Source organism: Nothoprocta perdicaria, unplaced genomic scaffold (assembly GCF_003342845.1).
Source record: "Nothoprocta perdicaria isolate Ctin4 unplaced genomic scaffold, notPer1 scaffold_0, whole genome shotgun sequence".
NCBI classification, from domain to species: domain Eukaryota; kingdom Metazoa; phylum Chordata; class Aves; order Tinamiformes; family Tinamidae; genus Nothoprocta; species Nothoprocta perdicaria.
The window spans coordinates 10,938,854-10,961,888 of record NW_020454092.1 but is presented as its reverse complement, the minus strand read 5'-3'; the positions used below and the strand labels follow the sequence as shown (position 1 = coordinate 10,961,888).

The following is a 23,035-nucleotide window of genomic DNA, read 5'->3' as shown; positions in this document are numbered from 1 at the left end:
ATAACAGCTTTCTCTTCATCCTTTCTCTTCATCCCTTCCTTAATAATGAGACATATTTAGTTTAAGATRGTGGCTTTAAAATTTTCCAATGCCAGTGTTTGAAAAGCATGGATTTTTTGGAAATTGCTCTGTCCCTTCCCTGGGGCAGTTGTTCCAAACCCTCTCCACCAATCGATCCACAGTGTGCCAGACGCTGGAATGGATGCACACACTTTCTAACCTAGTACACTGACCTGGCACCAGCTGCTTCTAAACCATTTCATGAGCAATAAAACTTCCAGAGAAGGATTTCCAGTGGATTCATACCTTGTGCTGGGTTTTCTTGTGATTGAAATGGACACTCTCCCTGTGCCCTTGTGCAGTGCTGCAGAAGAGGGGGAATTGGCTCGGTGCCCTTGGCCCTCAAAGCTCCAGCACAAGTGTGATCACACTTGCTGAATGCCACACGCACGGAGACACAGCACCGGCTGTGCCCTTGTGCAAGCAAACAGGGGCGGATTTGTAATCGGCATCAGCAGTAGGCAAGGAAGGAGGTCACCTTTAGAGAGCATGTAAACATAACCCCGTCGACCTCRCGCTGTTTGAGTCTGCAAGCGGCATCCAAAGCAAATGATAGCAACACAAAAGAGCCCATAGGAGGGCATCTTGGGATGTGCGGAGACAAATGGGATGCTTAGTAAAGCAGGAGGTGTTCCCATGACTTTTGGCAAGGGATATAGGGTTATAATGCACAGTCTCTCTGGTAGACTTGAAGCTACGAAAGAGCCAGAGATATCAGAGGTTTTGTGTCGATGAAAGGAGCATGTATGTAATTTATCTTGTCTGAGGAACTTAATGCTGTTCCCAGTGGGAAAGCTGAGCTGTAATTAGGTTGTTGATGAGCCTTGTACACAAACCGTTCAGCTCTATAAACTACGTGTTCAACAGCATCCCTGCTCCTAGGGACTAACCAAGGAAGAATCCGTGCATTATTTCCAGGGAGCTGATTGATGCCTTTCTGAAACCAGATGCTCGGCAGGCAGCCACTGCACTTCCAGTAATTGAAAGCCTTTAGGCCTGTTGGCTCCCTTAGGCTGTCACTAAACCCCACAGCTGCAAGGGGATGCATCGCTCGAGGACTAAGTGCCTTTACTGAGCCGCTTTCTTCGTTCATCTGGAGCTCTTGGAGAGCTTATTCACAAACCTGCAGGGCTCATAGCCAGGCCACCTGCGCTGCTTGGGGCTGGGGTGCWGTGACTGGTCTTCAGGTGCTTCCTGGAGAAAGTTCAGCTGGACCTGGGATCCAGAATGATGCTGGATGGGATGCAGAGGTCCACGCGGACACAAGAGACAGACAGACAGATAGATAGAAAGAAAGATAGAGCAAACTTTTTTTTTTTCTTTTTTTTATAGCACCCTCTAAGAAGTACTTCTTAAGTGAAGCTGATGGAGAAGCAGGGTAGGGAGGACCTTATCATATAGTCAATYTCATAGCTATTTTGCTGCCAAGCTGTAGGTTCAAACCACACAGGTGACGTGAGGCCCCCAGGCCCCAGTGTAAWCTGTCACTAAGGGGACACAACTGTGTGTGGAAAGCCACGTGCATCTCTTGCCTGCTCYGAGCTTTGCTGTTGTCAGCCTCTCACGTACGCTATTCCCCAATTCCCCAAAGTGGGAGGGTTTGTGTGTTTGTAATAGCCTGAATGAAGCTGTCTCGGTAAGTGAAGCAGCTCCCAGTGCTGAAGCCAGACCACCGCATGGGCTGGCGTGTTTATTTTCACAGCAAGCTCACGTGGCAAGGGAGCACTATTCCATTCCCATCTTGTTTTCTCTATATATAAAGAAGAGAATAACTTTTAGGAAGGAACCACAGAAGCACTATCAAGAGCCCCCTCTTCTCTAGCATTTGAATAATCAGGAATCCTCCAAGCTCGGGATCTGCAAAGCTCTGATCAAGACAGCGTTGGCCAAGCGACGTGGGCTGGAGGTGGCCAGGCAGGAAGCCTGGCTCAGCTGCTCTGTTTATTGACACTGCAGCTCTGCTGGGAAAATAATGAGACGTAGCAGGAAAATGACCACAGCCTGGGTGTTGTGTCTCCTGTCCAGCGCCTGCTAGCTACGCGCAGTGAGTCATATGGTCACATCACCATTGCCTTGGGTGCCCTGAAGTGTCTGCCTGCTGATTGCTCTGCTCCTGAGCCATGTCCACCAGGCTTGAAAAGCAGTATTTTGAAAGCTGCTGCCGTAAACCCTTTGTTGGTATTCACTGGGTGAACTTTGTTGGTATTCAGTGGGGGAAATCAACAGATGAGCTGCTGTGTTGTCCATTCTCTGTCCCTTCTGTTTTCAGGGACTGTCAGGGCAGGTTTTTTCTCTGTTTGTGGTGACTGCGAGTGGCTGTGGATGTGCACTGCTGTTCTGAGGCTGTTTGCAGAGCCTGCCCAGCTGCATTAACCAATGCATCCTTAGCCAGCTGTGAAGCAAAGYAGTAAAGCTTTACTGACCTGGAGCAAAGAATAAACCTAAATGCTGCAGAAACAATAAAATTTCTTTTGTAGCCATTCACAACTTTAAATTAATTTAATATCTTTGCTGCTGCAAGTAACAGTGGAAATGAYGGTGCTACCCAGGGCACAGATGCCTCCAGGCTCAGCCGAGGCTTCATGCTGGCACACGAGTGGCCCTGGGGCAGTTCATGAAGCTGCACTGAGCAGCAGAAACATGTTGGGCGGAGGTGTGAACTGCCTTGCACAGCGCTGTGCACAAGGAAGCAGATGTACCCAGTATTTACTCTGCGGTTAGGAACGTCTCGTAACAGCGAGCTACTGAAACCTGCTCCCTGGAGCTGCCCTCCGTGTTTGCTTGGCAACGTTGAGCTCTGAATCAGTGCAAACGAGAAGGGTGCAAAATGGCACAATGGAAAGGAGTGATGCTAGGGACCCATCATCTGCAGGGGTTGAAATCAGAGATCAATGTGTTTCAGGCAGACTCTGATATCTCAGCTTGATATCTCAGCCAGACCGTGCAGGTGCTAATCATGGCTGGGCCAGCGTAGGGCTTTATGGCACAGTTAAAACTTATATTTATGAACTTACAAAACAGTTATTCCTCACTAGCTTACTTAGGMGAGGTCATTTTGCAGTACTTGGTGTCTTGCAGGCCACGGGGAATGTCACTGCGGCGAGTGCAAGTGCCACGCTGGCTACATCGGGGACAACTGCAACTGCTCCACGGAGACCGCCGGCTGCCTTTCCACCGACGGCCAGATGTGCAGCGGCCGGGGCAACTGCGTCTGCGGGAAATGCCAGTGCACCGAGCCGGGGGCCTTTGGGGAGACCTGTGAGAAATGTCCCACCTGCCCGGGGGTCTGTAGCACTAAAAGGTACTCGCGGCAGTCTTTGGGAGGGGATTGTCGCTGGGAGGAGGGGGAGGTTTCGTTTCTTGAAGCCTTTCTGGCTATTTCATCTGTGTTAAATTGGTTGTGGGTCCTTCCTAGGCTCCCCTGAAATCTGGGAGCATCCCAAGAAAAGGACTCACCTGCCGTGAGCATCTTGTGCCTGGCTGTGCACACCACAAAGCTGCAAGCATTGCTCCTCAAGCCCTCACGATGACCCATGTCCCCTCTCATTCCCAGTACTCTCCTATTTTGGAGGAAAGGAGGGCAACTCCTTTGTCCTCTGCACCCCGAGTCCTGCTTCACTCAGTCCATTTTTGGGCCCAGATTTCTCTGAGTTGCAGGCCAAAACCCACCAGAGAATCTGCAATTGAATCTACCCCCGAAGGAAAGTCATCCTTGGATGAGATGGAGATGGTTGGACATGGTTGGCCACAAMGTTTCTCTCGTTTGTGGTACAAGCGTCTTACAAACTCACAACTAACACATCAAGATYCCCTTTCAGAAATGGGGTAGGTGGCAAGGTGGCATATGGGCTTCGAAAGATGCTAAATCTTCCCCTCTGTGCCTCTTTTTGAAGGGACTGCATTGAATGCAAGCTGTTTAACTCAGGAAGACTGGCTGATAACCAAACCTGCCAAAAGCACTGCAAGGATGAGATCATCACACCCGTGGATGTTCTCAGTAAGTACACAGCAGCAGAAGTGCAGGAGGCAGGGAGTGTATCTTAACCAGATAAATACGCATTTTTAAAGAAAGACTCAAGTAGCACCCTGCCTTTAGAAACTATAGTGGGTAAGCCTATAGCTACAGATGTAGGACAACCTATTCTTTCTATTATATTTCACATGTAAGTCCTTACAATGTATTTGCTGTTGATGTTCTGCGTGAAAGCTGATGGGGTTCTAATCTCCTGAATTAACATCTTAGTAGTTAAAATYTGATGTCCTGATATGTGCTGCTTCCTTGTCTTTCAAGAGCCTSTGCTCTTGCCTCCCTCTATAGGTGCAAATTTCCATTTGAGAGAGAGGGCAGCATGAAATCAGCTTCCAGGCTGGTCTTCCAGGATGCAGATCCTTGCAACAGCCTAGTGAGAAGGAAAAACTTGCAGAAAAGTGACAGCCCTTAACTCTTCTCCCAGAGTTCAAGGAAATCTTTCACCATGGTAGTGTGACACCTCCCTGTGTGTGCAGGAGGTGACTTCAATAACATTTGCATATTTAGAATACCAATAATTCCCTCTCCAAGTTATCAAGATCACTGATTTGAGATGTTTACAATCAGACAAATCTTTTATACTAAAAAAAAAAAAAAATACTCAAGTTCTAAAAGGACTTATTCTAAGCGGCATCATATTGCTAAGATATTTGCCTGCATGGCCGAGATAAGGAACAAAGTCCCTTCACCTTGTGGCAACACATTGTGATGCTGCTCTGGTGCAGTTGCTGCTGCAAGGAGCAAAGAGAATGGCATGAGAGCAGATGGAAAGAGTAGACAAACCGTGAGGGTGTGCAAAAGCACACAACATCCCCCCCAAAATGTGTTCTCCAAACTTTCTGAGAATACATCTAGGCTTCTTGGAAGGAGTAAGCTTGTAAGAGGAAGCAAAACGCATGGTGAGATGATGAGTTTTCCTTTAGTGAGAAAAATTTCCTTCGGTTGAAAAATCATCTTCATCAAGCTCCKCTCTTCTAGAGGTCACCCCACATGTGCTTGCCCCAGCAGATGACGTGTCTTTCTCCTCCTTCCTCCCAGGCCCCATCTGGGGAGTCCCTGTGTGCTATTTGAAGGGGTAGAGGGAACCAAACTGTGACAGCTCTAATCCCAACCCTGCCCCAAGCCTCAGCGACGCCTCTTGCAGGAAGCTCCTCTCCGATAGCTGGGCTGGTGTCTGTGTCAGAAGGGCTAGTGCTCCGCTCTCGTGCCCAGCTATTGCAGCAGGCAGAGCCAGCTCCGTGCTGCCCGCACCCTGGGAGGTCAGGCTGCCTYGTGGTTTGCCAGCTCCCCCATGGCTTTCACTGAGAAATGCAGCCACTTTCTGGATTAGGGCTCTGGAGGGAATCAAGCTCATGCTTTTGAAGTCCTGCAGTAGGTTCTGGGAAGCGCTGAGCTCTTGGGAGCTCGGAGTACTCAGCACCTTGGAGATCAGGGCTGCTGAAGGCTGTGCTAAAACAAARCATTTGAGAAGAAATGTTAGAAGGTGCTCAGGGAATGAAGGCTTCTTGGAAAGACTCAGCCAAAGCACTTTTATTTTATGTATCATGTTAAAAAATTCTACTGGACAGTAGGACGTGGATATTTGCTGCCTGTAGCTGGGACACTTAGGTCTGTGCTGTCCCAGGAATGGGTGGTGGGACTCGTTTAAATATCAGGCTACAAGGAACATGTCCTGGAAGCTGCCGAGCTCTGTTTTGGCTCTGGGTGTGAAGCAGCTGGTGCATCAAAGCTTTGTGAAGCAGAGGCAGCTGCCTTTGGGCTCGAGGGCCAGAGCTGTGCCTTTGGGAAGGTTTGTGTGACTCGTGTTATGTTCTGCAGGATTTCCTTCACTTTTGCAGTATTAAATTGCCAGGCTTGATGGCTCCAGACAGTGCTCTATGACGTGAGAGGAGTGTGAAAAGACCAGCGTTGGTGTGAGCCTGCTCRGAGCACACGTTTCGCAGGGCCCCAGAGCTCAGTGCATCCATCACTCCCCTCTCTGGGGACGTGTGAGCTCTGAAACCCAGTGAACRCCCATGGAAATCATTACTGTCGAGCCCGTAACCACCATATGTATTAGCAGAATAATAGTGAAAGAATGGGAATGAAACTGGCTGGTCTTGGAGAAACCAAAATTCACTGCTGTCAATGTACAGGAGCGTGTGAGACCAGAAACGTGGCAGTTTTGTGTGTGTTTAAGTTATAATTAACACTTTGCTCTGCCAGAGAAGGCAGAGCACAAGGCAGAAGCAGCCCCTCGAGGTCTGGGTACAGCAGGAGTGCCCCAGGGCCTGTCAGAGGTGCCAAGGCAGCTGGGCTCCCACCGCTGGACAATATTCGAAAGCAGCTCAAAGGGATCGAGAGCAAAGACAAACAGAAGGGAGAGGGATAAGGGGCTGAAATAGCAGCAGTCATTAATACAGACATTTGTCAATGTGATGGACGTTTGCAGATACCACTGACAAGGAAAGCTGTGGGAAGCAGTTTCCAGGTGCTTAAACCAAGGTCAGTTTTTTGTCAGTCCTTAGKCCCCGGGTGCCGAAATCTCTTACTCATTTGAAAATCCCTGGCCACAAGGAGATGTGCCCTTGCAGAACTGCTTKGCATGCCTTAAGTTGCTGCCCATCTGTTTCTTACCATCTGCCTTCAGCGTAAAAGAGGGCCCATGTGCTGTGTCAGGGTAAGGAAGCTGCTGAAATCATCACTGGAGTTATTGCTCTCTCAGCAAACCTCAAAATGCCACTTCTTATTGAAGCTTCTTAATGGCTTCTGTGAAATGGYATTTCTGCAGAAGCACCTTTTAGTGATCAAAGCAGCCACATCATCTACTTAGCACTCATGTTTTTCCAAAAGGGAATCAAGGATTCTCCTTTCTCGCAACTGCCCCATGTGCACATCTTCCCACAAACCACTCCCTTCCTCCCGCTTCCTTCCCTCCCCTCCCCCTTTTCCTCTTCTATCTCATCCTTTAAAAATAAACTCCTTAGTTATTTCCGGAGCTGAAGCCGTTTGGCTCGGCTGGAATGCAGGCCGGAGATGGATTGTGCTTCTGATAACATCCCCATCCACCTTTCACTCACGGCTCTCCTCAGAGGGCAGATTGGGGCTCATCACTTTCCAAACTTCAAGCTGTTTAGCAAAGAAGAAAATGGTATTTATTTCCAACATAGATTTGTGTGGAGGAAAAGTGCGTACATGCATAGCATTGCTTGTCTTTGCGCTGCATCTGTTAAGTGCCAGATTTTCCTGAAGAGCCAGCCTGGACATTGCTGTGTTATTATTCATGMTGTCCTTCAGGCATTGCAGATGATCGAACTGGAGGACCAGTTACCTCAGCACGCGTGGCCAGCAAACCCAGGGTGTTTTTGTGCAGCTGAGCACATCCACAGGCTGTTCACACCTAGGCCAGCCCAGCAGGGTGCTGGGTTTCTCACACGGAGGTGTGAGCACCACGCTGGCTGCATAGCTGAGCTTAGCTTCTGGGGAGGAAGGAGGCAGCGTCATCGTCACCGCAGGTGGCTAAATGCCTGGCGTGGAGCCGCGCTCTTCTGCAGGTCTCCACATGTTCCAGRGGCGGCTTCGGCCTTGCCGTGGTGCCGGGCGGCCCTGGCGCTCAGCCCTTGGCTCTGACCAGCCGGATTTCCACAGAAATCTTTATGACTCTGTGCTGATTTCCAAGGTCTCGTTTTGATCCGTGTTCCTCCATTCCCGACATCCAGAGTGACCACGGCTCAGCTTGCGGAGAGCACCTCAAAGCCTCTCTTGGGCACTTCTGTCAACTCCTTTCTGGATTGTTTGGTTTTGGTTTGTTTATTTTCCCCTCTAAAGTCACCTAAATCTATGCAGGGTCGTTCGTAGGCAGGTCTTCCTGCGGAGGCTCCAGGTGGAGGTGCAGAACCAAGCCCCGTGGTGGCAATTCCATGTTTTTTCCCTCCTCCCCTTCATCGGTGCTCCCGAGCCGCTGGAGCCGGTCCGTAATGTGCACCACATGTACAGCAGGAAGCCCCTAAAGGAATCCACAGATCTCAGAGCTACAGGGCTCCAGAAAACAGGGCCAGGCGTGCGGCCGAACCCACGGATGATGGAGCAGGGCCTTCCCAGGGGCAGGGACGCTGCTCCGTGGGGTGTCCGGGYGCTCAGCAGGGCCCTTGCTCTCCTTGCAGGAACGGACGAGCAGAGCGCGGTCCTGTGYGCCTACCCGGTCAACGACTGCGTCATGAAGTTCACCTACTGGGAGCTGCCCAGCGGGAAGTCCAACCTCACCGTGCTCAGGGAGCCAGGTCGGCCCTCCCGCCCTGCTGCGTTCGGCAGCGCTCGCGGCCTCGCCGGAGGGGACGGGGCTGCCGCGCGGGAGCCAGCGACATGAGAGGTTTAAGAATGAGGCGTTTTACAGGGCCGGGACCCTGGCCCAGATGCTCCCAACTTCGTGTGTGTGTGTGTGTGTGTGTATATATATATCTATATACACACACACACACACACACACACACACACACACACACACACACATATATATATATATATACACACACACATACACACACACACACACACACACACACACACACACACACACATATATATACACACACACACATATATATATATATCCACCATATATATATATGTGGTGTGTGTGTGTGTGTGTGTGTGTGTATATATATACACACACACATATGTATATAAATATATACATGTATATATGTATATAAATATGTATGTGTGTGTGTATATATAAATATATACATATATGTGTCTATGTGTGTGTGTGTGTGTATCGATATATGTATATACTCTCTCTCTCTCTCTCTCTCACTCACACACACACACACACACACAAAAAAAAAATATATATATATATATATATATATACACACACACACACACATTTAAAAAGAAAAAGCGTCTAACTGAGAGCAACATTTGCACCTGAGTCTCCAGCATTGCTACCAAATGGCTCCAGTGCTTTATGCCAGGGCAGGATGATGAAATTCAGAGCGACTCTGAATTCTTAAATAACTRATTCTTAAATAACATCCACCCTCAGCAAAAAGCGGGGCACAGGACCCCTGGTGCTATCAGTCCTTAAATACCAGCTGTTAGGAAGAGCCTGGGACCCCTCCGGGTGCCTTTCCCTGCTCTGCTCCTGTTCCCTGGCACGGCTGCGCTTCCCAGCCTGTGCGCTCCATAGTATTTTAGTCACGTGCAGTGCAGATTCCCAAAGAAAAGCCCCTGTGGCATCGCAAACTGAGCTGGCCAGCGCCCAGCAGTAGCTGCTCTGGTCTTCCGAGACACAGGCCGGAATGGGACAGCCTTAAGAGCTTGCACATTTTATCATTTGTGCAGCAGCTTACATGTCACTGAAAGAGCAGCTGATTAGCTGGCGGTTAATACGCTTATTTAAGGTGTCCAGTAGTCACATGTCTCCATGTCAGTGGGAACCGGTAGCTGAAATACATTTTGCTGCAGGCACACRGCTAATTTTAGGCCGTCCCCATGTGTGCTGGCTGAGGAGCTGCCCTGTACTAGAACAGGCTTCAGGTGGGCTTGGGGCTGGGCTCATCCACAGTGGGAAAGCCTGGACCTACCGGCCTCACTGAGGAGTTTTCCTTCGCCCTCCATCTGGCCAGGGGAGCTTGCTTTTGGCTTTCAGATGTTGCTTCTATTTCGGGGGGGGACCGTTGTGTTTTTGTTTATTAATTTAGTCACTCTTGCTCGCGCTGCCCTGAGGCCCCTTGAGCCGTGGCTCCCATCCAAGGCTTTGCTTGGATCCCAATCCGCGAGGTGCATCCCCACGAGCGCCGTTTTTCTTTCTCCCGCTCCTCCGCAGAGTGCGGCTCCGCGCCCGACGTGCTGACCATCCTGCTGGTGGTGGGCGGCAGCATCCTGCTCATCGGCATCGTGCTGCTGGCTGTCTGGAAGCTGCTCGTCACCATCCACGACCGGCGCGAGTTCGCCAGGTTCCAGAGTGAGCGCTCGCGAGCCAGATACGAAATGGTGAGCGGGGCTTTGCAGGGAGCAAGGCGGCTCGGTGACCACAGGGAAGGGCTGTGGGCACCTTATCCTGTTCCAGAGGCTGCCCCTTGCTCCCAGCATTGCTGGTTTTTCCACCTGTGTTGGAGGGGTGAAGGAAGGTGCTGGCAGCACTGCAGGACGCACTGGGGCTGCTGCTGCACTGAGCGAGGCGGGTTGTGTGCTCAGATGTGTGGGAAGAAGGTATTTAGAAAACGTTGGTGCTTGTTGGGGGTGGTCGGTTGGAAGCGGTGAGCCTATCGGGGAAACGCAAGCTGTAAGGCTCCCTGTTTAAACAGGGGTGCTCAGCCCTGCAGGGCCTCGCTTTGCACGTGCAGGCAGGACTAAAGACACGCGCTAGACCAGGACTGACCTGGCCCTGCAGCTCCTGCGCGTCTGTGACACTGCTTCAGGATCTGAGGAGCAGGTTTCAGTCAAAGCAACACGGCATTAACTCCAAACTGATTGCACTGGGGACATTACACATGCTTCGGTCACGGCCCAGTTTTCTTCTCACTTTTGTTCTTTTTTTTGTCCGCTTTTATTTCCCCAAAGGCATCCAATCCTCTCTACCGAAAGCCTATCTCGACACACAGCTTAGACTTCACGTTCAACAAGCTCAGCAAGTCGTATAACGGTACCGTTGACTGATCAGGCCTCAGCACGTGGGGCTGCTGTGGGCAGTTGCTTGACTATTGCTGCTTCCTGACTTGAAGATGGAATCCTCTTCGGGGGGGGAAAAAAAAAAAAACACCTTAAAGCAGGGCTAATCGGTGACAGAAGCCTGTTGTTTGCACAGTAAGGAGGAAGGGCTGAGGAGTGTGATGGACGATCTGGGACACGCGGACGCCAAGGCGGCCTCGCTGCCCGTGCTCATGGACTCCGAGCAGGGCAGCACCGCGGTCCCCGGCGTCCTGGGCGTACGGAACCTGCCGGCTAAGTGAACCAAGTGCCATATCGCAGCTTTAGACATATCCCGTTAGAAAGGGGGACTAGGCCAAAATCAGGGGAACCCGTGCCATTGCAAGTCGTTAGGGGGAAATTAGCTTAAAAGAAAAAAAAAAAAAAAACACAGAAAAACAAACAAAAGAAAGGTGTTGGAAGCATTTGTGTAAAAAAAAAAATAGGATACAGGAGTTCTGCACTCTTTAGGATTTTTTTTATATAAAAACAAAATAAAACTATTGTGCATATATGATGCTGTGAGTACAGCCCATGGTGTCTTTGCCAAGCCCTTGGAAGTGTTAAGAGGTGCTGCCCTCTATTTACACAGAGGCTTCCCATCAACCCGGGAGCCGCAGCGGGAGGCCGGACGTGTTGACCAAGGGCGGCACTCGCCTCAAGGCGCTCGCGTCCTGCTGCTCCCGCGTTCCTCCAGCACAAGGGGAATTTTGAGGGAGACCCAAGGGAAACAGCRGCTGGAGCCTGGGAAAATGTTAGCCCTGTTTGCCGGGCGCTTGGGAGCAGCGCTCCTGAGCGAGGGGGTTACTGCACGAGGCGGCTGCGTGCAGGACAAGCAGAGCCTCCCTGTGCAGCGTTTAACAAAAACAGGCGTGAGGAGCGGGCTGAAGCTCGGGGCGGCCCTGCTCCCAGCCCGGACTGTTTGCTTTCTGCCCAGGCTGCTCTGCCCGGCTCCCGCTTTACCCCGGACCGGCCCYGTGCTTCTCGACTCACAGAAACCGCCAGGAAAAGAGCAAAACCAAACAGGGCTCCTYGTTTTGACTCGCTCTGCCTGCTGGCGAATGGCCACGGGCCCATCCTCACGCATTTTTTATTTGTTTTTGCCTCTATAAACAGGAGCTCTTATTTGCTCACCATAAACAGCTCTCCTTGGAGATGTTTACTGTCCCCCTCCCCCCACCTCAGCAGAGCTGAGGRACACAAGAAATTGTACTAAAAATAGCAAGGAACAAGTTTTTGGTGAGCTTTTTCCCCTCAGTGTATGCTCAGCGTCCAAACTGATTAGTTGCTCTATAAAAAGACCAAATAAATGAAATATTGTCCTGGCGTGGTTTCCTAAGTCAGGCCGACGTTCCAGAACCTTTGGACGACTACCAAGGTTGGGAGGGAGGAGGAGGGCACACGGAGCCTGGAAACAAGTGCCTGGAGCAAAGCCTGTCCTCACTYGTGCTCCATTCACCTGCTCCTACTGCACCACACACCAAAGACTTGGGAATCGGCACTCATGGAGCCAYGGAGCACCCGTCCCCGAGGCAAAACCTGCATCCCCATCTTGCCATTGCAGCAAGGTGCATTTCATTGCTGTCATGAATGAAAATATACCAACCATTCGGGAATAATTATCATAAACGACGGTCAGCAGCAGTTTGGTAACAGCGTTTTACTCACTGCCCTTTACTCATTACCCTTTGCAGGGTTTGACTCAGTGCAGTGCCATGTTCAACACAGGGCTGTGTCATACCAGGTTGTGTCACAGGGGAAAGGAGGGTGCAGAAAGATCTAAAAAAACCCAGCTTTGCCAAACTAAAAAGCAAATAGTGTGACTATAGCTTTGCCCTTCCAAGGAAAATATGAAGCTGTATGGGAGCAAATAGCTTAAAAAACAAAACAAATCCATTTGCTTTCTTCCTTTGCCTTCAGAAAGGAAAGGCACAGCCAGCGTGCCCTTCTTCCCCCCTTTCTTTTACAGATTACCTCTAAGCTGTGGCATTTCCCAGCACGAGCTTACTGTTGAGAGAAAGTCAATAAAGCAGCGTGAGGAGGCTAAAATTTAATTCAGTGCTAAGGGGTTGCTTGGTAGAGAAAGGGAAGAGAAGGAAAGTAAAGGATCAAAAGATGTAATTTGAAAGACCTGAGTGCAAACCCCCTCACCCCGCTCTAAGGGGATAAAGCAGCCTTAAACCAAAAGAACTGTGAAAAAAAAATCAGTGTAAAACAGCACAAAAACAAAACACACACGTAAATCTTGCTGCAGTAGCTGGGTAATGATGTGAAGAGCAAAGGTTGCCCACAACGGAGACTGCCAGAAAGGCACAGGGTGACTCCAGCACGGGGGAGGAAACGGGGATGGCTGCTGTGAGCAGAGAGGGACCTGCTGCCGTGGCCAAGGCCATGGGAGCATCCAAAGGAACGGAGGGAGCAATGCCCTGGGCAGTTCATGTGGGCCCAGGGCTGCTCTGYCGCAGCGGCTGCTTCAAAAACCTTCAAAAAAGAAACAAAAGAAATCACTTTGGATTTTTATGAGCTCTGCCCCTCCCCACCGAGTTTAGCTTTTCCACAAGTTTTCATCTATGAGAAAAGGAAAAAAATAAGGAAGTGATACTGAGAATGAGTAGGCTTCACTGTGTCTTTACTGTGTAAGCAAATGTGCCTTCACCATTGGTGGAGTAAGTGCCAAGCTCAGTCATGGGAACGGGGCATTTCAGTCAGCRGCAGTATTTGTGTGTCTCCAAACGCACGCAGCTCGACCGCAGCCCGCATTCCTGAACKGAAGCTGGAGCAGAAAGCACCAGCGGGTCACATGTGACGGAAAAATGTCAGCGCTTGCCTGGCCGGGCTGGAATCCGGGGGCCGTTGCAACATCAGCCCCGCGGCTCCCGCGGCGCGGCCGGGGCTGCTGCCGCCGGGCCTGGCCTCGCTGGCCCGACAACACTCATCCTGCTGCTCTTCCTCTGCCTCGTCCTCACTGCCGGCCTGCAAAAAACACAAAGCAATGGCACAAAGCAGCTCTGATTCATCCCGTCCCTTTCCCCAGGCCCACTGGTGTCCTCTGAACCGAGAACTCAGCTCTAGAAGTGGCACCTCTCAGCACAGCAGAAATGATCAGCTGCAGGCAACGGAAAAGAGTTTCCCCATCCAAGCAGTTCTGGTTTTTGAAAACATCTTTTGTGAAGCTACTGTTGTTTCTTCCATAGAAATACAACAGAACTGCTCTAGCTCCTCCTCTATCGCAGTCCCTATGGGCCATACAATCAGTCGGTCTGAGGCTCTCCTCTCCATCACTGCTCAGGAGACATGTCCTGAGCAAGCCCTTTATTCCAAGCCTTGCAGGAGCTTCCCCTGTTGCCTCTGTATTGACTGGTCTCCACGTACAGCCCGGTGTTTTCACAGCCTGACTCTGGATAGCAGGAGGAGAAGCTCAGAGCAGGATGCAGCTCACGCAGAAACGGAGAACCAAGAGCGAGGACAGGGCCAGACTGGGCACACAGGTAGGGTCACTGGTCCCAGATGGTGAAAATCTGCCAGGAGAAGAAAAGCTGAAGCTCCAAGAGCCTCCACACGGAGTTTCAGTTTGTTGCAAAGTTAGAAGACGCAGCTGCACTTGTCGCCGTGGCTCCTTCCAAACCAAGTGTCCAGCCCTGTCTGTTCTCCAGGCCATGTCCGAGGCTTCCAAAACACAACAGTCCTGCGTCAACCACCTCCGAAACTCCTCACTGGAAAGAAACGTCTTCCCCTGGGTGTTTTCACATTCCTTTGGTCCAATCTGTTTCCTGAACACAATGTTTGTGTTACTTGCTAGAAAACTCATAGCAATGTGCTGTCCAAGTACAAACAAAGGAATGTAATTCAGTAATTTTTTGGAATTAGGTCTTGGTTAACTTTTCATAGAATAGGCTATGGGAATAACAACATAACCCACCAACTACTGGCTAGGAAAACAATGTTGATGCTGTGACGCACAAACCATTTTTAAGGATAAAAATTTTAAAGCTGTCACTGAATTACAACTTGCATCCGAGTGATCAAGTGTTTCTGCAAGAATTTTGAGCCTGGAAAAAGCCCTGTGCTTATGACATTAGGCTGATCCAAACACTTCTCCTTGGGCCACCAGGTACAGGCACTTCCCAGACTCATCTCCAAAGCCACCCCTTTATGCTTCCCACTCGTGCAGTTCTCCCATGCAGTCTCCACTAGGACCTGCTCAGAAATAGCAGCAGCTCAATCCCCCTTTGTCACAAGCACGGACAGTATTTGACTGCAATTTCACTAGAAAAGTGTCATTTCCTTTCACTGCGTCACAAACAGTATTGCAGAATGGATTAAGGATAATAATTTCATATCGATATGTAGTTGCCAGATAATATAGGTCACATTGCAAGCAGCAAATGTGGATATAGCCCCGTGCCTCTGTCCCAGGCTRCAATCTCATCAGACCGAACTGCAGGACTTTTCCAGTTTCACATATTGTGATGCAAATGAGTTTTGTAAATTGTGACCTAGTTCCCATGTTAGAAGCAGGACCAACAGCCGGGACCAGGCTCTGCATGGGAGCAGCAGAGGCGAGCAAGGAAATTAACATTTGGCCTTAATTTGAAATGGATTTTTATCATTTTCAGGTGCCTCAAAGAAAGGACACACACTTGTTTATCACAGTTGTTCTGACACAAGTGTGCACACAGATCTGCTTTTGTGCTACTGTTTGTGACATGAGTGCCAGCTGAAGCACCAAAAAACAGCACTTTCTGTAAAATTTGCTGGAGTGCATAATGAAGAATTGTGAAAGCAAGTTTCTGAAGGTGTTCCTTGGAACTTGTTTCATAAAGAAAGTCGGGCAAAGGTTTTCTAAAGAGACTGGGGGTTAGMCTGTACCAACCTCTCCAAAAAGTTCGCTGAGATACAAACTTTTTAGATAAAAGCCAAACAAATTAGCTCAAAGATTCTAATCAGGGTTTCGGTTGTTTAAATCTGTGACAAGCTTAATGAAATTTAGCACAGTTGGTGGAAAATACTAAATTCACAAAGCTCTGTGCTGCAATTCCAGTAACCCCATTACAACAGGCGGGACTGGAGCCCAATCTGAAGCAGATATCTGGTAAACTATAAAGATTTAAATTAGGAGTAGAAGGAGATAATTAGCTGAAAACCAGACAAACGGGCATCTTAAGCACATTTAGCACTGGTATTATCAGCGGAAAGTATTAACCATAGAAGAGCTGTGCAGTTATTGTGCATAGTCTCAGCCCCCTCTGCTGGAAAAAGCAGTTTTCTGCACAGGAGTTTAAGTGATAAAGTCTGGTTTTTGCTGCAARTCTCGAGGCTATCAGATAATCAAGATGAGATAATACACAAATTCTAAATCCTCTGATCATTTGAAAGGAGAGAAACATCTGAACTATTGATGTGCAATATTGTGAGCCAGAGCATTGCAGTTTAGCTGCACAGGCTGCCCAAGGCACTCATCAAGTTCCAGCAGGGAAAGAAGGTTAAAGAGCCTTCATCTCCCATGGAAAGAGCTCCCTGAAGTAAGCCATGCTGTGCAAAATCCCCAATATTTTTGGATCCCAATATTCTTTCATACCAGCTTTTGAGCCCCATAAAACATAGCCACCAAGTTTAGTGGAAATACTTCTGAAGAACATAAAACATGAAAGGATTATAATGCTGTTACCTGCAACGTGCCCAGAGAGCTAGGAAATTTTTCAGTCCTATGTTTCMTAAGTCTGACTGCCAATGGAGCTGGTCATGAATACAGGAAACATAAAGGTAAAGCCCACAAACTCGAGCCCTATTTCTTTTCTGTTAGATAACTATGTGTATATTAAAAGGGATTCAGCTTCATGTACTACTTTGTATCAGCACAGAAAAAAACAATAGGCTAGAAATATTTATATTCCTCACATTTTTTTTTTTTTTGTGACAGCAATGAAAACTCAAGCTGTTTTCCAACACACACATACTGGATATACCCAAGATGATCCCATCCCTTTTAATCAAAACTCATCATATATGTAATTTCTCTAGCTCCCCTTCTTCATAATCCAAGAACGTAACATAATTCCAGGAAGTATTCCAGTTATTTTTCACACAGGGTCAAGCAACAGAAAGTACATTTTTGTTTCTCATTAGAGGAACAYGTCAAAAGCTCTGCTGAGTTAAGTGAACATTAACTAAGAACTGCAAAACTTTTGCCAGAGCAGACCTTAAGCAGAATCATGAGTAATTCCTGCAGGCAAAAACACACAGAATGACTTATTTTATCATGTCCTTGTTCTGAAAGTTATCAGGATTTCACATTGGCACACAAAGACTTACATATTCAACTGATGGAAAACAGCAGCAAACATGTTTATTAAGCAACAGCTTCACGGTGTGGGATTCAGACTGATTCAGCTTGTTGGAAATGACATTGTTGAGCAGTGAGTCCTGCAGGTGAAGTTTACTGAGAATAGTAAAATATTGTTTCCTCACCCAGAAGGAATACAAGGATGAAAAAAAAAGAAACAAAGAGCAGTAATAGCAAGGCAAGCACCCATCGGAGTGTTTTCTTTCAACATTTTTCACCAGAGAAAAGCAATTAGGCTAAAAACTGGCATCAAGTTTTGGTTTCATATATTCAAACACTAAAAAACAGTCATGGCAAAGTTCATTTTGCCTGTGTGCACGCCCAATAAAAGTAACAGTCAGCAAGAGGTTTTTCTGAAAAGACATGGTTTTCTACTGACAACACCACGTGTTGATGTATTTAATTGGGAAAAAAAGTCTCATGATGGCTTTAGCTCCATCTTGACTCCTGCTTGAGCTTTGCTTATTCATTGGAAAAAAAAATGACCTTAATTCAATCTTACACATGAACACCAAGCCTGCTTAAGTAACTCTCCCATGCCACCTTTCTGTACTTCTCTGCTTCTTGGAGGCGGTCGGAGGCAGACAAGATGCCACGTCCCACAATAATGATGTCTGACCCCTTCTCACTGATAACTTCTTTTGGAGTTAGGTACTTCTGTCCGAGGTCATCACCTGAAAAAGACAGACCATTTTTCTAATTCGTACAAAGTTAAATCTACCGAAAACTTTTAAAGAGAGGCTTGAACAGAGAGCAGGTATGTTGCTTCAGATCTCCTCCAAACATCCACAGAAACAACTAGAAACTGTGTCTCCAAATAAAACAAAACACAACTTCCTATACAGATAAAATTTGACTCAGGAAGTCCTCCTCCTTTATGATTTAGAAATAACAAAATATGGAAGAACCCCTCAAAAACACTGGTAAGTCTCTAGTCTTCTTAAAGYAGGCCCAAGCCCAAACATTCAAGTAAAAGCTTGTAATTTCACTTCTGTTTTCCTAAGAATAAAATGGTGCAGGGAAAGGCATCTCCCTCCACTGGTTCAGTGAGTTTATTTAGTGCAAAACTTTCAATCCTTTGATACTGAATCTACACTAGAATCAACAGATAAACAGATATTTCTCAATATTTTTTCTACTCCTCCTCAGTAGTTCTACATCTAACCTGAACACATTTTGAACAGGACTGTATTCTGGGATACATATAGATGGTAGCACAGGCAGATCTAACAAAGAAGCTGCTTAGTGTGCTGGCTCCCTCTCAGAATTCCCAGGAAAGGGATCCATATACCCAGAAACACAAAAGCTAATTAAGGGAWAAGGCAAACGGACTCCTCCTGCTGGAGAACCAACAACTCTACCTTCTTCAGACGTCACATTTTCACTGCAGGCTACAGGCTTACACCATTCATGATCAGACTGTAAATGTTTCAGAGAAAGTTACCTCCAGCTTGCATCTGCACCCCTGGAGTTAAGTGAAGAAACTCTGGTCTTTTACTAACTCTTGATCCAGAAATGAATCCAAAAACAAAGTCRGAGTTTTCTTCAGCCATCTGCACCTAAAAATGGTAAGAAAATCATTACAAATCACACACCTAAAAGTAAGTTTGACCTGCAATCTCTTCCTGCTCCAACTGTTTACACATTAAGCTGTGCAAAACAGCAACAAAACACTTGGACTAGCAAGTTCTCACTTTACCTACATAAGCCAGATCTGACCGACCTCTAATTGATTTCCATGATTTTGCTGTGCTTGCAGATAGCAATAGAAACATTAGATTTGCTTCTAAGTTATGGACAAGATTTACACTAATGATAATTTGCTACCAAAGAACAAGGGCCAACAAGGAAGCTTAGCYTGTTCACTGGAATTTGTGGTGTATTCTCCATAGATACTACATTTACACCATTAAGCTGCAGGTGTAACTTTTAACCACCACACTGAGATTCTTGAGCCTCCACACAAAGAAGCATTACAATAAGTAGAGCTGAACAGACCCCAGAAAACGCAAATTTTAGGAGCATATATAAAATGCTCTGACAGGGGAATTTCTAAGATTTTAACCTCAAGTAAAACTCCCCACTTACTGCAGCCTTTGTGTAGTCACCAGAGGCGAGGGACCCTTGGGAACTCATCTCAGCAATGAGGAGGCAGCCTCGCTGCAAAGGAAGCCCCACTTCCTTCAGGCCTCTCACAACTCCCGAGCCTGGAACCACGTGAGCATTAACCATATCTGACCAAGACGCTATCTTGAAAACACCACCTGAGAAAAGACACAGCAAGAGACAGGCTGAGTGTCACAAACACATTAATGGGAAACATAAGTAAGTCAAATAAGCAGCACATTACATTTTGCACATTTTAAAAGGTATGTTTACTATTGAAGTTAGTTCAGTCATCAAACAATCCTGACAGCTGCTCAACCAAAAATGATAATCTTTCAGTTTTATTTTTCACAAACACCTGGGTATTCGGCCTTGCAACATTTATGGTGACCTCAAAACTCGCTGTTATAGGTGTTGCCTTTCGAGACCACATGAGGACCACGTGGATCAGAAAAGCCAAAGCTGCACATGCCATATGGAATGAGAGCTCTAGTAAGCACACGTGCAAAGAGCAGCAAACTGCCTCAACAGCCACACTGCACTCCTCACAGGAAACCACCACTCAGAAGTACTTACTGAGCACAGTCACATATTCCTAAAAAGGTTTAGGTTGGAAAGGGCCTCTGGAGGCCACAGAATCACAGCAGGGTCAACTTCAAAGCTAGGTCAGGGTGCTCAAGGCCTCGTCCCCTCCAGTTGCTCCAAGGATGGAGATGCCATCATCTCCTGGCAACCTGCTCCAGAGCCACAGATAAACAGCCGGGTAACAACGTTACAGTAACTCAAGGTTGGTGGTAATCACCTTCATATTGATGTTTCACCGTGTTCCCAATGTCTGCAAATTTCCTGTCTTCAAAAATCAAGAATTCATGCCGGTCTGCCAGCACTCTCAGCTCCTTCACCACCTCCTGGCTAAAATCACTGAGGATGTCTACGTGAGTCTTCAGGATGCAGATGCTGGGGCCGAGGCTGGCGGCCACCCGCAGCAGCTCCCTGCAGTCGGTGACGTCGGCCGAGAGGCACAGGTTGCTCTGCTTCTTCTCCATGAGCAGGAGGAGCCTGGCGGCGACGGGATGCACGCCGGGGAGCTCGGCCCGGGTGCGGAAGCTCAGCTCGTTACACGGTCTCTTCAYGGGGGCAGGACCATTTGGAGCAGCTGGCTCAAATGTGTTCTCCTGAATGAATTTCTTCACCTTTTCAACCGTGTGGGCATCCACTTCTCCCTGCTGCTGGAGAACCTCCAACACCCCAGACAAGGTGCACACCGAGTGCAAGTGAATTCCGTGTTCTTCCAGCCTGGCCTTCCCACCCTGCTCCCTGTCCAACAGCACGATGGCATCGGTGACTTGGAGCCCTTCTTTCCGAAGGACCTCTGCAGTTTCCAGCACGCTAGATCCGCTCGTCACCACGTCTTCAATGATCAAGCARGTTTCTCCCGGGTTAATGGTGCCCTCCACCAGCCGCTTCGTACCTTTAAAATAAAAGACACACACCTCTCTAAATCAGGAAAGGTTAAAAGACTCCAAAAAACTGAGCAACAAAAGAAATCTCTACATTGCCACCCTAGCTTAAAGATGAGATTTGTTCTGCACGGAAGTATATACTGTAGTGAACAATGGAACTGGATTTTGAGGTAATAAGAATCCCACATTCCCTGTTATTATGGAGAAGTAATTTCTTTAGTGATTAGTTGATACTAAGTATCACAGTACTAAGTACAGCTCAGTCACAGATTGCAATGAATTTCACAAACACTGTTACTTCTTCCATAGGAGAAAGTACATTTTATTTCCAGAAATTACGTTCTGTTAACAAAACTGACACGTAATTAATTGCACATATTAAAGTAATCTTTGAACGACGTGCCAATAGAATATCAATTTTCATTACTATGGATCCAATGCTCAGAACACATATTGTCTCCAGTTCCAYTATTTACAAACTCTTTTACAAAGTTATTGCTGCTCTTCAGTTTGACATTTATTTCCTACCAGCTTTCATCTCTACTTAATGTCTGTCAGAACAGCTAGAAACAGAAGAGCYCCAAACAATAGGGGACAATAGGCACAAGTCCATGAATGGCCTCCCAGGGGACACCAACAAAAGGGACCCTTCTGCCCAGGAAGGGCAGAGAGCAGCCACAAGGAGCRAGCTGCTCAGCCCCTTTAGGCTGTGACAGACCAGAGAGTTTGTGCATATGCAGTTTTACCCATTCCAGAATCCATGCGAAACTGGAAACCTTGTGCCAGGCAGCTAACTGCTGTTAGTTAACATGTCTTGCATAAAAAGAGAATTTTTCCTGCCTGGCACATGGGATGGCACTACCGAGGAGCACCATTTAGTTTTGACAAACACCCAGGAACAGTCTGATCAGGGCAGTATGGACTCGGCACACGAGGCGATCTCCAGCTGCTCCAGGAGGTTCTTGAGCCTTCTCCACCATTCCCTCCCCCAAAAGCAAAGGATCACTTGGTAGAGGCCAGACTGCCTCTCATTCTGTCCCTCCTGTCCCTCTGACTACAGAATATACCCCAATAAAAGCAAGATATAGTCTTACTGGTCAGTAAGACATAGTCTTACCCAGTCTCTCAACACACTGCAGTATCTGAGTGTGTACCACTGTTTCTGGGAGAGGCCAGTGACCCAGGACCACRGTGACATTGCCAAGGAAAGAGACATTGCTGGAGTTTGTTTAACAAAAAACATCAAGAGTCACCTTAACTAGTACAGCAGGATTCAAGCGACCAACTGGAAGCGTTTTAAAAGGCTGGGATGCTTCAGGAAGCACATTTTGGGGGAAAAGGATTAGAAAGGGACTTTGTTTCTCAACTGGAGCAGGAGTATTAAACTGAAATAAAGATGCTGCACATCACATAAGAACAGTGAATATATGAAGCCATTTCACAAGCAAGAGTGACCACAAGAAGAGAAATTCATGACTCGGAGGCTTTACCATAGTCTTTTGCTTCCTTCCGCCGTATGAGCATGGGGATGTGCTGCTTGGAGCAGATGATGGTGGCCAAGGGCAGCGCCGTGTACGGGACCCCGCACACGGAGCCGAACCTGACACCGGCATCTTGGGCTGTCTGGAACAGGAGATCTGCGACCTGGGAAAAACAGCGCTTAAAAATACGATCAGGTCGTTCCTAAGCAAATACTACCCACGGAAGCAATGCCAACGTATGGGAAAAAGAAAGTCTTTTGTATTATTTGATAGCAGCTGTCTCCAAACAAAGCATCTAGCAGTTTTGTCCTTAGCAAATCACTACTATTAACTCTTAAGAGCTCACGGGTACTGTTAAACACAAGCAACCCCTAAAACTCTTCTGCAAAACTTATAGTTTTTTTGTGGGTTTTGTTTTTGTCTTTGAACTACTACTAGACATTATTTACTGAAAATAAGCAGTGTCCTGCCCTTCTACTATCACAAAGAGCAGCTCGAGCAAACGTTATTTTCCCCAAAGCTGTAATAAATTCACAAATATGCGCATTAAAAAGTTAAAACTCAATCCTCATTTTTCGGGTTAGGCTCGCCACAGATTCCTACTTTTAACACAGTTCGAGCCCCGGGCTACAGTCGGGGCACCGCTCAACTCCGATAATGAATAAATAAATAGATTATTATTAATAATAATAATAATCTCAAACGTGGCCGGGCAGGGGAGGCGCGCACCTGCGTGAGCAGCGGCGGGTGCGAGACGATAACGCGCAGATCGACGTAGACGGGCGAGACGAGGCCGCTCTTGAGCACGAAGGTGCCGAGGCGCAGGGCGCCCGCCGCGAGCAGCGGCGCCGCGAGCCCCGCCGCGCCGCCCGCCGCCATC

The 23,035-nt window shown here is 47.8% G+C and overlaps 2 protein-coding genes across 4 annotated transcripts in view; one reads left to right on the top strand and one right to left on the bottom strand.

Annotated features, from left to right (window-relative positions):
* Positions 1 to 11,086, top strand: part of ITGB5 (integrin subunit beta 5) — a 63,370-nt gene extending 52,284 nt beyond the window's left edge. For both annotated transcript variants that reach the window (XM_026054386.1, XM_026054378.1), the window contains exons 10-14: positions 3,139 to 3,361; positions 3,954 to 4,057; positions 8,233 to 8,349; positions 9,900 to 10,066; positions 10,637 to 11,086. In XM_026054386.1, coding sequence (XP_025910171.1) covers positions 3,139 to 3,361; positions 3,954 to 4,057; positions 8,233 to 8,349; positions 9,900 to 10,066; positions 10,637 to 10,732 — 707 coding nt within the window. In that variant the 3' untranslated portion in view covers positions 10,733 to 11,086. The remainder of the gene's footprint in view (positions 1 to 3,138; positions 3,362 to 3,953; positions 4,058 to 8,232; positions 8,350 to 9,899; positions 10,067 to 10,636) is intronic.
* A 3,093-nt stretch (positions 11,087 to 14,179) lies between these two features.
* On the bottom strand, positions 14,180 to 23,034 carry UMPS (uridine monophosphate synthetase). Of its 2 annotated transcripts, XR_003251720.1 has the most exons (7): positions 22,885 to 23,034; positions 22,165 to 22,318; positions 20,014 to 20,682; positions 19,194 to 19,369; positions 18,550 to 18,664; positions 17,075 to 17,779; positions 14,180 to 14,532 (listed from the first exon to the last, which is right to left on the bottom strand). XR_003251720.1 is itself a non-coding variant. In XM_026054368.1 (6 exons), exons 1-6 carry the CDS (start codon positions 23,032 to 23,034, stop codon positions 17,604 to 17,606), a joined length of 1,440 nt encoding a protein of 479 aa, XP_025910153.1. In that variant the 3' UTR covers positions 16,943 to 17,603. The 2 variants fall into 2 exon arrangements, 1 of the variants encoding a protein (XP_025910153.1); XM_026054368.1 differs by lacking the exon at positions 14,180 to 14,532 and having other exon boundaries at positions 16,943 to 17,779.
* Position 23,035: the final 1 nt, after the last annotated feature.